The 14,051-nt window shown below is 34.2% G+C and overlaps 2 protein-coding genes across 12 annotated transcripts; one reads left to right on the forward strand and one right to left on the reverse strand.

Annotated features, from left to right (window-relative positions):
- The first annotated feature begins 28 nt into the window (after positions 1-28).
- Positions 29-5,367, forward strand: LOC113732003 (uncharacterized). 10 transcript variants are annotated; one of them, XR_011840493.1, is made up of 8 exons: positions 29-308; positions 675-713; positions 941-1,010; positions 1,230-1,322; positions 1,898-1,920; positions 2,638-2,787; positions 3,138-3,185; positions 5,007-5,367. XR_011840493.1 is itself a non-coding variant. In XM_072080033.1 (6 exons), the coding sequence occupies exons 1-5, from the start codon at positions 500-502 to the stop codon at positions 2,782-2,784; spliced, it is 309 nt and encodes a 102-aa protein (XP_071936134.1). In that variant the 5' UTR covers positions 315-499; the 3' UTR covers positions 2,785-2,787; positions 5,007-5,367. The 10 variants fall into 10 exon arrangements, 1 of the variants encoding a protein (XP_071936134.1); XR_011840494.1 differs by having other exon boundaries at positions 31-308; positions 1,230-1,278; XR_011840492.1 differs by lacking the exon at positions 1,898-1,920 and having other exon boundaries at positions 31-308.
- A 4,225-nt stretch (positions 5,368-9,592) lies between these two features.
- On the reverse strand, positions 9,593-12,916 carry LOC113732004 (uncharacterized). Of its 2 annotated transcripts, none has more exons than XM_027257578.2 (4): positions 12,764-12,916; positions 12,325-12,441; positions 11,558-11,848; positions 9,593-10,324 (listed from the first exon to the last, which is right to left on the reverse strand). In XM_027257578.2, the coding sequence occupies exons 2-4, from the start codon at positions 12,430-12,432 to the stop codon at positions 9,743-9,745; spliced, it is 981 nt and encodes a 326-aa protein (XP_027113379.2). In that variant the 5' UTR covers positions 12,433-12,441; positions 12,764-12,916; the 3' UTR covers positions 9,593-9,742. The 2 variants fall into 2 exon arrangements, with proteins under 2 accessions (XP_027113379.2, XP_027113378.2); XM_027257577.2 differs by having other exon boundaries at positions 9,593-10,327; positions 12,764-12,905.
- Positions 12,917-14,051: the final 1,135 nt, after the last annotated feature.

Genomic DNA, 14,051 nt, shown 5'->3' on the forward strand with positions numbered 1-14,051 from the left:
GCTGACGTGGCACGTTGTGATTGGCCGATTGATGGTAGTCCTCCGTTGATTGAGCTGATGAATTGAATTGAGGACAAAATCGAGATTTCACGCCTTGCTGAATAGGTAGGGTTCCTGAGAGTCTTCACTTGCGCCGCACATTGTGTGTCTTGCTTCTGCTCCGTCTTTCTTCCGTTCTTCTCCGATTCTTTCTCCCTTTCTCTTTTCTTTGTCTTTCACTTCTTCTCTTTCTTCTTTAATTGAACATTAAATAACAGTGCAAGACAAAACAAAGGTCACACGTTGGGCTTTTTCTTACAAGTTAAAGGGTATCTCCAGAGCTTCTCTCCCCTTCCATTTTTCTTTTCTTTGTTCCTTTCTTTGGGAAGAAAATAAGATTCGGGATTTTCTCTCCCAGAGATGTCAAAATGTTTTTCCTCCTCTTAGTTTCTCTTCATCTCTCCAGTCTTTTTCTACACCGCCATCTACCCAAATCTTTCTTCCTCTCATCAGTTGAATCATGAGTACGCTGGATCATCCACCATTATAAAAGCAAAATATATATATATATATATGGAGATCATTTTTCCCTTTTAAACTCTTCTTCATCTCCTTCTCAGAAATTGTCATCTTTATCGGTGATTTTTGTGGGTTTTTTTTCCTAATACTCGATTGTACTTTCTATGGTGTTGTAGGTGGAACGGCTGAATATTTACATGGACTACAGATTCAAGGTAAGTGTCTTCCATGACTTTTCCTTATCTTTAAACCCAGATTCAAGCAAATTCTTTTTCTCATATGCTTTTACTCTTATCTCTAAGGTTTTTTTTTTTCTGTTTTTTCGTATTGCTTTAAGAAGGAATAATTTGACTTCCGTATAATGTATTGTGCCCTTTATGATGTTTTGGTGAAACAATTTTTTTGTTTTTGTTTTGGGTTTTTTGCTGTTGCTGTAATTTAGGGATTTTTTTTATGGAGAGCAGTGAAGGAGGGGATGATAATGTTCTGGACGGTTTAGCAAGTCAAAAAAGGTTTGTTTTTTTTCATGCCCTTTTCTAAATAATCAAGAACATTATAATTGTACTTTTTTGGATTGAAATATGTTATATTTCACAACATTTTGCCAAAGGATTAATAGGGAATGGCTTTGGAAATATGCTTTGAACAATCAATTGTATGCATGTAGAAAATTACTCCAGTTCTTTTGTTTGATTTGAAAAATGAGGTAGTGTATTTTTTTGGTGATACAGGAAGTTTTCTGAAGCAAGACTTATCACTGGAGATATGATAAGTGAATGGGTGAGAAAGTTGAAGTTTTGATGTTAAAAATCACATTGGAAATGGTGATACATTTGACCATAAACCTTTTACGAATGAGAAATTTTTTTGCTTTCACTGGACTAGAATGCACCTACTTTTACACTTTTTTTCTTCATTCCCCCAATTTTTTTGTCTCCTATGTTTCAGAATTTTTTGTCTAAATGTTTTCTTTTAACCCGAAAAAGTAGAAATAGGCTTTTGTGTGTGCCTATAGGGGTTTAAAAAGTAAAGGCACTTTTAGAGTTAAATAAAAATGAATGGTGCTTGTTAAATTGGTTGCTTCGGAATATGACGAAATTGGGAGGGGCATTGCAAGAGTTAATTCAGTTTGAGGGCGTTCTCCAGTTATGATTCTGGGTACTCGTGTATTTGCCATACTACCTATCTTTACTGCCTTGAAATTTAGCGGGGTTCTATCTATCTCTATTGATTGCAGTTATTATTTCTTAGCAGCTGAAATGTCTTAAATTTAGCGGATAGAGCAGCTGATGTTCTATGTTCAAATTTCCCAACTCTTGTTTAGTTGTTGTTTCGGTTTTTCAAAATAACTGAAATCGTCAATTTTCTTGGTTCTTGTTCATGTCTCTGCCATTGCAAGGGGACTTTGACTGCCATTTCCAGGTTGGTCTTTTGGCCCATGTTCCAAAGAATCATCCAAAACATAATGAATCTGTTATTAAACTACATGGTATTCTTCGTAATGTCAAGATTTGGGAAGCTGTATGATGAAATCTTTATTTCATAGTTGATTTTTCTGGTTTTGTGGTTTTAATGTGCAAAGTGAAATCATTATTATGCCTAACTTCCTTGACGATGTTTTGATCAGTTCATGATTCATGAGATACATAGTTATATGAATTAGGTAAATGGAGTTTCAAAAGCAAAATCCATGTAATCTATTATGAAGATACCATCTTTCCCCTTTTATATTACTAAAAAAACCTAGCTCAATCTTTGACTGGAAAAAATATGTTCAGGAAATAGTAGTATCCCTGTGCTTCACACCATTGACCTTTGATGTTGGACCCAATTTTGCATTTTTAGAAAAAAGAAAAATTGGAAAATAATGCATAGGAACTTCTTTAGAATTTGCTTCCACATATATGTACAGTGTTTTGTTCCCTCTGGGGAAATTACATCAGTGACATTATTTTTATTGATTGATTTCTGTTGGTAAGACTCGCTTTTATACTCTCTCAGTAGATTCTTCTCTTTAGATTCTTCTCCTTATACAAACTTATGATTTGTGTAATTTGCTGGTTTACTTTCAGCTACTACATTTCTCATTGTTTTTGGGTAATTGTTTAATAACCATCTATTTTACTTATTTGTTTTCAGGTTATCTTTGTGAACTCTTTACCCTTTCTTCCATATTTTTCTTGCACGATGAGGTGGAATAGTTACAAGCTATCAGAATGTATCACTTCAAGAGGTGGAAACATTTTCAATTCTGATATTTTTGTATCTGAGCACAAGAATGTATAGAAGGTCTGTTGCTCTATCATGTACTTAATTGTATTTTAGCACATTTCGATTCCAAGTAAATAAGCTCATTTTATGCTTTCTGTTTTTGGAATATTTGGCTTATGTTTGAGGTACTATTTGGGTAGGTTTAGCTTGAAGTTATAGTCCCTTTTGTGATTTGTCCCTCATCCTTCAACTGGTAGATTATGTTTAATTGATCTGGTGGATTATGTTTATTAGATTTAATGACGCATGGTTTCTTTTTTTCATTAACAAGACCTTTGTTCTTCTGATCTTTTGCCTCTTAGAAAAGTATTTTGTGTCACTGATATTTTTTTTATCTGATTTGTATTTTTATGTTATTGCCTTTGTAGGAAGAAAGATGACAACACCTACCTTTCATTCTTTTCTATTCTGTAGAGGTATATTCTTTTGAAGTTTTTTTTAACTCTTTTTGGCTGATAAGAATGTTCTTTTGATTTCTGTTTCTCAAGTCTCAAATCTTTTGAATTTTTTTTGTCTTACCATTATTTTTGTAAGAAGCAAGAGGAATTTATCACTGTCTGAAAAAAAAAGAAACATTTTTTGAGTAAATAGACTCGTCAAAAAAGAACACTGGATATTCAAATACTATCTGAGTAGCAGTATGAGTTAGTAATCAAGGCGCTCATACCTAATGACCTCAGTTTCTGTGATTTATCCCTTTTGAGAATTGGTGACTCCATGTTAGTGTTTCTCTCGCATTTTAGATTGTGGCCAACTATTGGTTGTTTTATAACGATTATAGAAGAATCAGGTTTTAGATTTAGAAAGGCTTTTTTTCAATAACATAATGCTACTAAATCTACTACGTTTTTTGGAGATGTGGTAAAATTATCATATCACATTGTTTGGAAACTTTCTTGTGTTGTTATAAGAAGTACGAAAAGTTTTCAGAAAATGCTGATTTATTCTTGTAAATATTTTCCTTTTTGACTTATCAGATATTACCAGAATTCTTATGTAATTCTACGTGTCCTTTTATGTAGTAGATTGCATTTGGATCCATTTGCTTAAGGTGATCCAAACCCTTTCATGTATTCACCTATGATGCAACAAAAAAAGTATTTTTGGTCCTTAATTGTTGCTATTGTAAGCTTTAGGTCCTTTGTTTAGGTTTTAGATTTAGAAAGCCTTTTTCTAATAACATAGTTCTACTGTATCTGCTACGTTGTTTGGAAATGTGGTAGAATTATCATATCACATTGTTTGGAAACTTTCTTATGTTGTTATAGGAGGCACGAAAAGCTTTCAGAAAATGCTGATTTATTCTTGTAAATATTTTCCTTTTTGACTTATCAGATATTACCAGATTTCTTATGTAGTTCTATGTGTCCTTTTATGTAGTAGATTGCATTTTGATCCATTTGCTTAAGGTGGTCCGAACCCTTTCATGTATTCACTTATGATGCAGGAAAAGTAACTTTATAGGTTTTTTTGGTCCTTAATTGTTTGCTATTGTAAGTTTTAGGTCCTTTGTTATCTGTTTAGATTACAAACTATTTATTTACTTCAAAAAGTGGCTTAGGGACGATGTTTTGTCCTATTGCATCAATGTGATTTGGATGTGAAATTTTGAAAAAAAATTTAGGTGTTTAGTGCTTAATTCCTATTGTTTTACTTCTTTTTTGCAATTTAACATATGCTATGCTAGATTTGATGGTGTAGCATAAGAATTTTAACTATATTTATTTTCTACTAAATCCCAGATGTTTATTATGGGTTGAGATATTAAGATTTACAGCATAGTACAAAAGGATTTTGGAAATTGTTTTCTCAATGTGAATTTTATTTAGGCCCTTTTTTTTGAATGTTAATCTGTTTAGTGTAGATCCAAGGTTTTGTCGTCTTCATTCCCCCCCCCCCCCCAATAAATTTGCTATTGCCAGCATTTTTTATTCTAAGTCTTTGTTAGATGAAGGAAGAAAAGATAAAGGAGGCTACTTTTTTTCAGTAAGCCTTGATGATATGTTTTAATGTCCTTTTTTTTTGTGTGAACAGATTTTTTTCGTTGTAACTTGCTGTAACTTTCTGCTTTCTTTATCCTGTTATTGGTCTTTAAAAAAGTGAAGGGTGAAAATTTGAGACGGCAACCTATTTCCTTGAGATCCAAAGTTATTTTCTTTTACTTGTTTTACCTACTCCGTTTTTATTGTTTTGAGTTCTCTGTTTGAGAATCATACAACCTAATTTCTTTTTTGCAGAATTCAACTCGGACATATTATTGCTTGTACACTTGCTGTTCGGCCTGTAGTTTTGCTTGCTTCCTTTTTCTAGAGATGTTAGTCTTATTTTTGTTTTTTCAGCTTTTGGTTATTTGTCAACCTTATTGATGGGTTGCAATATTTACTTTTCTTTTCTTTTTTTTATCAACTCAATAGTGGCAAGGAGAGTAAACTAATTTGTTTTCTTAGGTAATTTGTAGTTTGCCTTTTATTGGAACTTTATTTTGGTTGGCAATGTCAACCTAGCCAGTTACCAGTGCCACTGGTAATGAAGCTATTTTTTAATTCTTTGTAATGATGATGATCCTTAAAGGATATCAATAAATCAAATTTCTTGACTTTTTGATGGTTTATTAGAGGATGTAGTTTTATATTGCAAACTTCAATGGCATTTCTTCGTGAAGTTTTCTTATTGGATTGGATGAATATTTTGTCAATGTCATGAACTTTATTTTTTTTATTTCATTTGGTAAAATAGTAGTTGAACTCTGAAGCCATTGTTTTGTTACAAAATAAAATGGGTATATTTGATGTCCTTTTTGTAACTATTGCAAAGATTTTGATACACCTTTATGTAACTTTTTATAATTAATTTTTTAATTTGAATAACTGAATGTTTCTGGGCAAGCTTGAAAATTACACCGCGCATCGCGCGGTGTTCTCCTCCTAGTTTGATAAACTTGTAATTGGAACTCTCGAATTCCATACTCTGCATTCTTGCAAATTAAATTTATATTGGCCAGATGAAACAAAGAGTTTTATACTTTGCATAAGAACTCAATCCCAACCATTTCATTAGATATCTAACAACTAAAAACCTTTTTTCTTTCTATTCCATCCATTTTCTTCACCGTCGCGAACCCCAATTAAATTTAAGGATACTATTTAAGAGATTTTAGTAACGTAGCTAAAGTTAAAAGTTCAAGAACTAGACGTTTTGAGCTCAAATGCTCTATCCCCCATTTCACTTCTTAAAATTCCATCCCTTCCTTACTTTAAAAAAAGAAATCCAAACTGCATCAAATGCTATTTGTATCCTAGTAGGTATGAAATGATCAAGGCGTGATAAAAGATTCGTAAACTAGCAGATATGTAGTGATTAGATAGCATAATAAAAGATCTTGCAGTTTTGAAGAACAAGGAACTAAATACTGAACCATTAGAATCAGCAGCTAGAAGAGAGTTTTTAGAATCTTTTCAATAATCAGGTTCAGGATTAGAATTAAAATTGAATACCAAAGAAAAATTTTGAGCATTTATAAATTTACACCATAGTTGCTTTCGAGTTTTTGTGATAATATATACATTTTACACATAATCACGTACTGAATATTTGTTGTGTTACATAAGGATACCTTACGTAAACTTTATTCAGTTTCTTAGTCGAGTGAAGCTGCCTGCCTACTCATTAACCTCTATACTTTATGGTATACGTTTCTCTCTTTATTGGCTACTGTTGAGATGCCTTGAATTAGATTTTCGACCTTCGCTAAGCTGTTACGGTATATATTAGTTACCGTGTCTGTTTTATTTCGGGTCTTGTTTTGGGCCTATTTTTTGGTCCAGTCTGTTTGGTTGTATATATATACACCTTATTTTAGTCTGTAAACTATTCCAATTACAACCCTAATAAAATCTGATTTCCCCCAAGTTGTTCTTGTCTGTTCTTATTTGTTCTTCTGTTCCGCTGCATCTGTTATAACAGCTACGTAGAATAGAAAATAATTTGCAATTTTTTTTTTTGTAAAAACGAGTTCGTCCAAATGATTAAAATTTAGACTCGGTCCACTTAAGTCTTTATTCTTTTCTCGTACTATGGTGGGATTTTGTCATTGATGCTTTCGCACTCGATCGTTCTTTCTTTAGAATGGTAGTGAAAAGATGTATTTCTACTTGACAAGACAAAGATCTCACAAAAGAATGCACAAAATTGACTTGTATAACCATCTGAAATTCCAACAAACAAAGAGATAAGGTGAACCGGCACAAGATACAGACAACTCAAGATAGTACTACGACCTTATGCTCAGACCAATTAAAAGGCCGAAATTGAGAGAAAACCAAATGCATATCACTAATTAAAAATGCTTCTCTTTCACCAACTAGTTTCTGTCTATTTTTTTTTGTTTTTTTTATATATAAATGATTGTGAAACTCTGCAAGAACTTCTTGGCATTTGTTTCACTTTGGCAAATGGCCCTAATCTATCAGAGTCCATAAACTCAATAGTCAATCTCTAACCTTCGAATGGCGGTTTCAGGAGACTTGTTCAATTGGTGGTCAAGAGTAAACACCGTACATTCAACTGAAAATCACCAAACTCATCCGACCAAAGTTCAACTTCTGTTGTGCTGTCGGATTAACGTTTTAGATGTTTCTAATTTGTATTATAGGACTATCGTCACAAGTTTGATTACGCACGCCTGCCTTCGAGGAAGATAAATCATGAGTTCTTTCTGAATTGTTTCCGGACAGAGGATCAATCATAGGATTTAGATGGTGGTACGACTTGGTACTCCACAACAGATGAACCATATCTGAAGCATGTTTCGCTTGACCCAAATAAGAAAGAAAGAATTACAGAAAAAAAAAGAGCTTGAAACGTACTTTCTTTCTATGTTGTTCCCAACTGCAAAATTTTCATTAATTTGTGTTTTGATTGTGCCCAACTACAAAATGGGCAGAGTCACTAAATCTGGAACTAGTTCTGTCATGTGTAAGCCGTCTTCATTTTTATTTCTCGTCGTTGACTTAACTGCGGGCTGCCAAAGCAAGTTCGGGGTCTGCAACAGCTTATCAGTTGTTTTCGTGCCATATGGTGCGGGCCTATTGATTGTTATATTGATTAAGAAACTCTTCAAAGAAAACAAAAAAAAAAAAAAGGAAATAAAGAAAGTTGCAGCTTCAAATAATTGGTTTTAGTTAAAGTCTCTGCTTTGTTGCACTGTTAAAAACCTTAAATTTGCGTGGAAGTGAGAGTCGTTGTGCGGCGAAATGAACAAGACGCCGGGCTTTTTGTCCCGACGATAGGTGTCAAGAATTCGCCAAGTGTGGTGAGCTATGTTAGTTACATTCCTATGTGTTGATAGCAATTGCAAAAGTGTACGGCTTTTAATTCAATAATATTAAAATTGCATAAGCAGCATCATTTGCTTCTCAAATTTGTACTGGGCCAAGTCTTGGATGATGGTTTGTTTTGGAATTACTTGACTATTAACGACGGGAAATCATGTGGAAAGCAGGTAAAAGATTAGTTCTGGCTAAAGTTGCGTACGAATCAAATCGCCCACGAGTTTATTTGGTTAAAGTTCGATTCGAACTCGATCAACATCGAGTTGAGCATGGAGAAGCTTCATTGGTTAGCTCGTGAGTCCGATAGTGAAATCACAGATATATTCTCAAGATTTTTATTATTTATTAAAAAAATTGTCTATTTTATTTATTTTTTAATTTTTTTTTGACTTAGAGTAGAGTTAAATTCGAGTTCGACTAGGCTTAAATTTGAGGTCGAACTCAAACTTTATATTATAAGTTTGTCGAGTTCGAGCATGCTAAAATTGAATCGATCTCTGCTCGATTATATTAAAACTCGATTCGATTAGATTCGTTTGCAACCCTCACTCTAACTTGCAAGGCCATATTCCATTCAATGTTCTGATTTTACCCGTTTACTTCATTCTTACATGTGTGAAAAGGAAATGAAGAACGAGGATATCAACTAGAAGTTTCATTATCTACAGGTTCAAATTTCCTCCAACATATTGGACTAAACGTCTAATCGAGGTTCAAAAGCTTTCCCTCATGACAAATTACTCCACCGTTAATATTTATTGCCCTTGATTAGTCCAACTCAAGATAAGAGGTAAAAGAGATAGAGACCGAAAGAGTAATCTACACGTTCAATCTTCCTCCAACACCGCAACGGATCTTCTGTCTCACATCTGTGCCACTCTCTGTCACACTTTTTATTATATTGCTATTTCTCCTACGTAAATATCATGTTTTAGTTTTTTTTTTGTTTCCTTAAGATCCAATAACTATTAATTGAGTAAAAAATAAATACAGCAACTTCAAAAAAGCAATATATAATAGAAAATTAAAAAATATAGTAGAAAATTCATAAAAAATCTCATTTTTTTATGCATTTTGATTTTTTGAGTTTGTAATTTTGTATATTACTCAATTAATAGTTATTGGATCTTAAGGAAACAAAAAAAGAACTAAAACATGATATTTACGTAGGAGAAATAGCAATATAATAAAAAGTGGGACAGAGAGGACGTGAGACAGAAGATCCATTGCGCTCCACCACCTTGGAGGTGAAAGTATTTTTCGCACAACTTGATGGACGTTATTGATAAGTGGTAAAAGAGCTAGAAACTGAAAGTGTAATTAGTTAGTTTTTTTGTCATAATAACATTAATAACTAAAAGTAGACTTCCATTAATTAAGACGGTAGAGAGAGAGAGAGAGAGAGAGAGAGAGAGAGAGAGAGAGAGAGAGAGAGTAAAATTGGCTTAACTTTTGTCCAGTACAGCGAAAGCTTGTATAAGCAAAAGCTGCGATTCACAAGGAAAGCTGTAGTTGCATAAACAAAAATTTACATGAATTACGTACACATTTACATCATCGTATAGACAACATGGTACTTTTCTAATGTAGTTCACCGCCAAATTAGGACACTAAGGAAGCTGCACTTGCCGCAGCACCAATTCTCAACTAACATCCAAATTCTCAATGATTTCAAAATGCATCTGCAAACTAGGAGGCCTATCAGCAAAATAAAATCTCTCACGAAGCATTAATTTCCCCATATTCTTCCGAGCTGCTAATTTAAGCAGACGAAAAAATTCATTTTTTTCTTTGCATATCCAAGTTCGCCAACGATCAGACCACTGTCTTGGAGTTCCATGAAGGATGATCCGCATCCCAAAAGTTCTTCGCGTAAGACGATCTGAAATACCCTCAATCACATCCTGGTTAGTAAGATATGCCCCTTCAGAATTCAAGCCAACATCTACATAATGAATCTCAGCTATGCTGTTTAAGAGTTCTTCTTTTGAAGTGGGAATGATCTGATGCTCCTCCCACATACCACTTCCTTCATCCATCATAGTTTTCTTCGCTTGGCTATCGCTACCGGTTGGTTGGACTTCCATTGAGCCAAGCTCAGTAAGTAGCTGGTTCAGTACAGTACCACCCTTACTAAATCCAAGAAACAGAGTTTTTTGTTTAAAGGAACATGATGCGGACGGTGCAGCCTGATATGGCTGTCCCCCTAACATGGAACTTTTTGCCTGCTAGAACCACAGAAATAATCTGAAGATCACAAACTTGGAGCAAATATGAAATTATAGCAAGTTCTATAGCATAAAGTATTCTTGCAAATTTGGCAAGCTTTGCCCAATCACAATTTTACCTACCCTCTCTCCTCAAGTACACTTCCAGACAATCATCAACAATTTCATAAACCACAACTTTATTGGCAATGTTGATGCTACTAATTCAAACATGGTTATGCAGATAAATGGATTTGAATGTAAGAATAGAATATCTTCAGTTGACGAATCAAACATAGCCTTGGAACTTATGTTCTGATGTGGCAGCATAATCCCACTGGTTCCTTCTATCCCTGGGGGTAGCATGGAAGCAAGATAAATGATAAGAGTAGTTTGATTATTCCATTGGCTCTTTTTATTTGAGCACCTTCTTGTTCAATTTTTCTGTGTCATTAAGAAGAGAATCCCAGACTGCTCATTCAGCTGAAGAAGACACCCAAATCAAGAGTAGATTTTAGTTGCTTCTTTGGAAGAGGAACTGCTCTGAATGAAGATCTTATTGCTCAATTAAAATCTAGCATTTTCTGTTCATCCACCTAGTATACCCAATGATTCATCAGTTATTGCCTGTTTGTTTTTCACTAATATAAAGTCTCTTTTGTTTCATAGTTCTTCCGCTGCAGACCTCAAACAATACCTCCTATTCTTTGAACCTCTGTTATATCAGCCAAATTATGCTCCAAATCAAATCGCCTTTTGCTGCTAACCAAGAAAGCTCCACAGCTAGGTAATCTATAGCTTCCAGACTCCTGAATCATGATTTCATCTTAAAGACATACGTATTGACCTATATTCCACTTAAAAGAAATCAACAAAGTGCCATCATGTTCCGACCAAAGATTTAACGTAAACAGCTTGTTAACCATCAAGCAAGCAATACAAAGAAGAGGATATGCTAGACCATTCACACCCAATGGTCTAATTATTTGTGCATTCTAGACAAGCCTAAAAACAAATGTTTTGAAGGTGACAGAATAAAAGGACATTGCTTGAATGCATCTAAATCTTGTGTCCTCTGTGAAGAAATAATTGAAATGAGACATAACACTATTTTCCAATAAATGTTTTACAGCTCAAGATTACAGCTCTGTGAGTTTTAACCATTGAGAATGAGCATAGAGTAATATGATCACTAAATATACGAGAACAACAGAGGGGAGAATAAATCATAATTAAAGCAGCAAGTTTTACCTCTTTTAAACAATTAGACAACAGCAAGACAATTGATGATGAAGCAGGAAGTCCTGTTGCATTGTAAGATTGTGGTTCGCCATCGAGGTTGACAGTCGGAATAAAATCCTTGTACACAGCAAAAGGACCATTAAAAGTGTTGGCCTCAATAACCCAAGCATTGATGGTAGACCCAAATTTTGAAACCAAAATTTCAGCAATTTTCTGGACATCAGATAACCTCTCGATCACAAAATTTCCTGTGCCTTCAACTTGATCCCCATTGAAGAAGATGGCATTCGCAGAAGGCACCTGCTTATACCACAAATTCTGTTTGTTACCTTCAATATTTCTTCAACCATGATCTCCAAAAGCATGTATACTATACATTTGCTTTCTCAAAACTGCCTTCAATTATCAAAGCTTTTACAATTTGAAATATCGCTCGGATTTGCAAATAATTAATCCCTATACTTACAGATTATAATAAATCTTACACCTAAGGAGAATTCGCATTAAAGAACTATGTAACATAACCGATAATACAGCTCAAAGAAATCAAACCTGTGATCAGTGAAAAGTTACCCATCATGGAGGTGAAGGTTTTATGGCAGATAAGGGCAAAACTTTGGCATGACTTCTATGAAGGGCATCAATCGATTGTACATCATGTAGGCACATTTTCATAGAAATTATGCAAAAATTAAGTCCTGTTTATTCATTAATACAAAACTTACACTACCCTTAATAGGGATTTTCACCAAAATGAATGCGAAACAAAAACTCACAGCAAGAGTCTTAGTGGAAGAAAAGATGCACAGAGACGCAGCAACTCTATAGAAACTGCTGCTATTCGGATGCAACGGCACCTTCAGAATTCCAGTCCACCGATCCATCCAAATTAACTGCCAACAATATTATCATAATTTAGGGAAAATTCAAACGCTGTTAAACCACTATTAACATTTCCACTTTTCAGCTCAGTTTCAAGAAAGAATAAGAACTAAAAACCACCTCAATTGTCAAGCAATAACATTGGCTTCCAGAGATTTAATCCTTACTATTAATCACTAATTTCTGATCAGAAACACATAATGCAACAAAATTAACATGGACTAGATCAAAATTATTACAAAATGGTTTAACATCACTTATTTGACAACCTTGAATTCTAAAATAAAGCATACAATAACCCAAAAAAAAAAGACAAAGGAAAATCCAACCGACCTTATTGAACTGAAGTAGTTAAACGGAAGATTTGATTGATGCGCCTAACTGGGGAGTGACAAGAGGAAAGGTTTCTGGAGGGAGCTAAAGTGGAATTTCGTAAGATCGGACCCATGATCTGAGTTGGATCCTAACACGGGTCGATCTATGCATACGGTCTAATTTGTTAAGATAAGCCCATAATATAACGGCCCAAAAGCTAAGCATAAGTGCTCACTTAGGGGTACTTTGGAATTTGGACTCTCTAGAAAAAAGGAAAACTTGAACGTCCAAAAACTAAAGTGAGAAATTTGTAATTAAAGATACTAGTGCTTTCCTCCTTTTTTTTTTTTCTTTTTTTTTGACAAGATAGTAGTACACTTGCTTGTTTCTTGATTTCTGGGTTAAGCTATTCTTGATTTTATAATGTTGTGCTATTTTTTTAGTCTGATTTAACCACTTTATAGTCATGGTAAAAAAAAAAACGTAGAATTGGAAATGCCAAAAAATAAAGAGTTTGATCTATCAATATATCTCTGCAAGGTGAATGAGTAATGAGTAAGGACTTGACCCGAAGTGGGATTAGTCGGGCCGCCTTTAAGGACTTGACCCGGACACCCACTCCGTCAGAAAAAAAAAAAAAAAAAAAGAAAAAAAAAAAAAGAATGAGTAATGAGTAATGGATGCTTGAACTGTTTCCAAATACATGAATATGTGTGTTAGCATTCTTTTCCTTGATAATAAACCAAAATGGAAGATTAATAGATCTTCTCATGTTGACATTTCAGATCGAGTGATACATTAATTCCATTTTGTGAGCTACGGTTCTTGACCTAGTTGTAGTTGAGCTATGAATTCAGACATTAGGTGTTGCATACAGAACTTATTTTGTCACCCTGATATTATGTTTGTGGGGGAAAAAAATGAAAGAAGAAGTACACATTAAAGCAATACCAAATAAGAAGCTCAATAGAGCATTTATTCCTCTCTCTCCTTTTTTTTTTTGTGGTGGAACTTTTGGCATGCAAAGCTGAAAGAAACAAGCCTTTCATCCTTTTGGAGTGCAAAGTTTAGTAAGAATAAAGCTAGAAGTTTCCACGTAATTAACATCCCACAACTAAAATGAAACAGCAAATGATCGAACAGCACAAGCCTGAAATGCTCTGTGCTAGTGTTTACTCTTCCTTGATGCATGATCACCTCCATCTTAGCTAACGCTGCAAAGAAGAAATCGGAGTGAAACTATCCAATTTGTCAGTAAAACTAGTTTACGTAGCAACCAACTTACGCTGCCTAACAAGAGAACGTA

Source organism: Coffea arabica, chromosome 2e, assembly GCF_036785885.1.
Source record: "Coffea arabica cultivar ET-39 chromosome 2e, Coffea Arabica ET-39 HiFi, whole genome shotgun sequence".
Taxonomy (NCBI): Eukaryota; Viridiplantae; Streptophyta; class Magnoliopsida; order Gentianales; family Rubiaceae; genus Coffea; species Coffea arabica.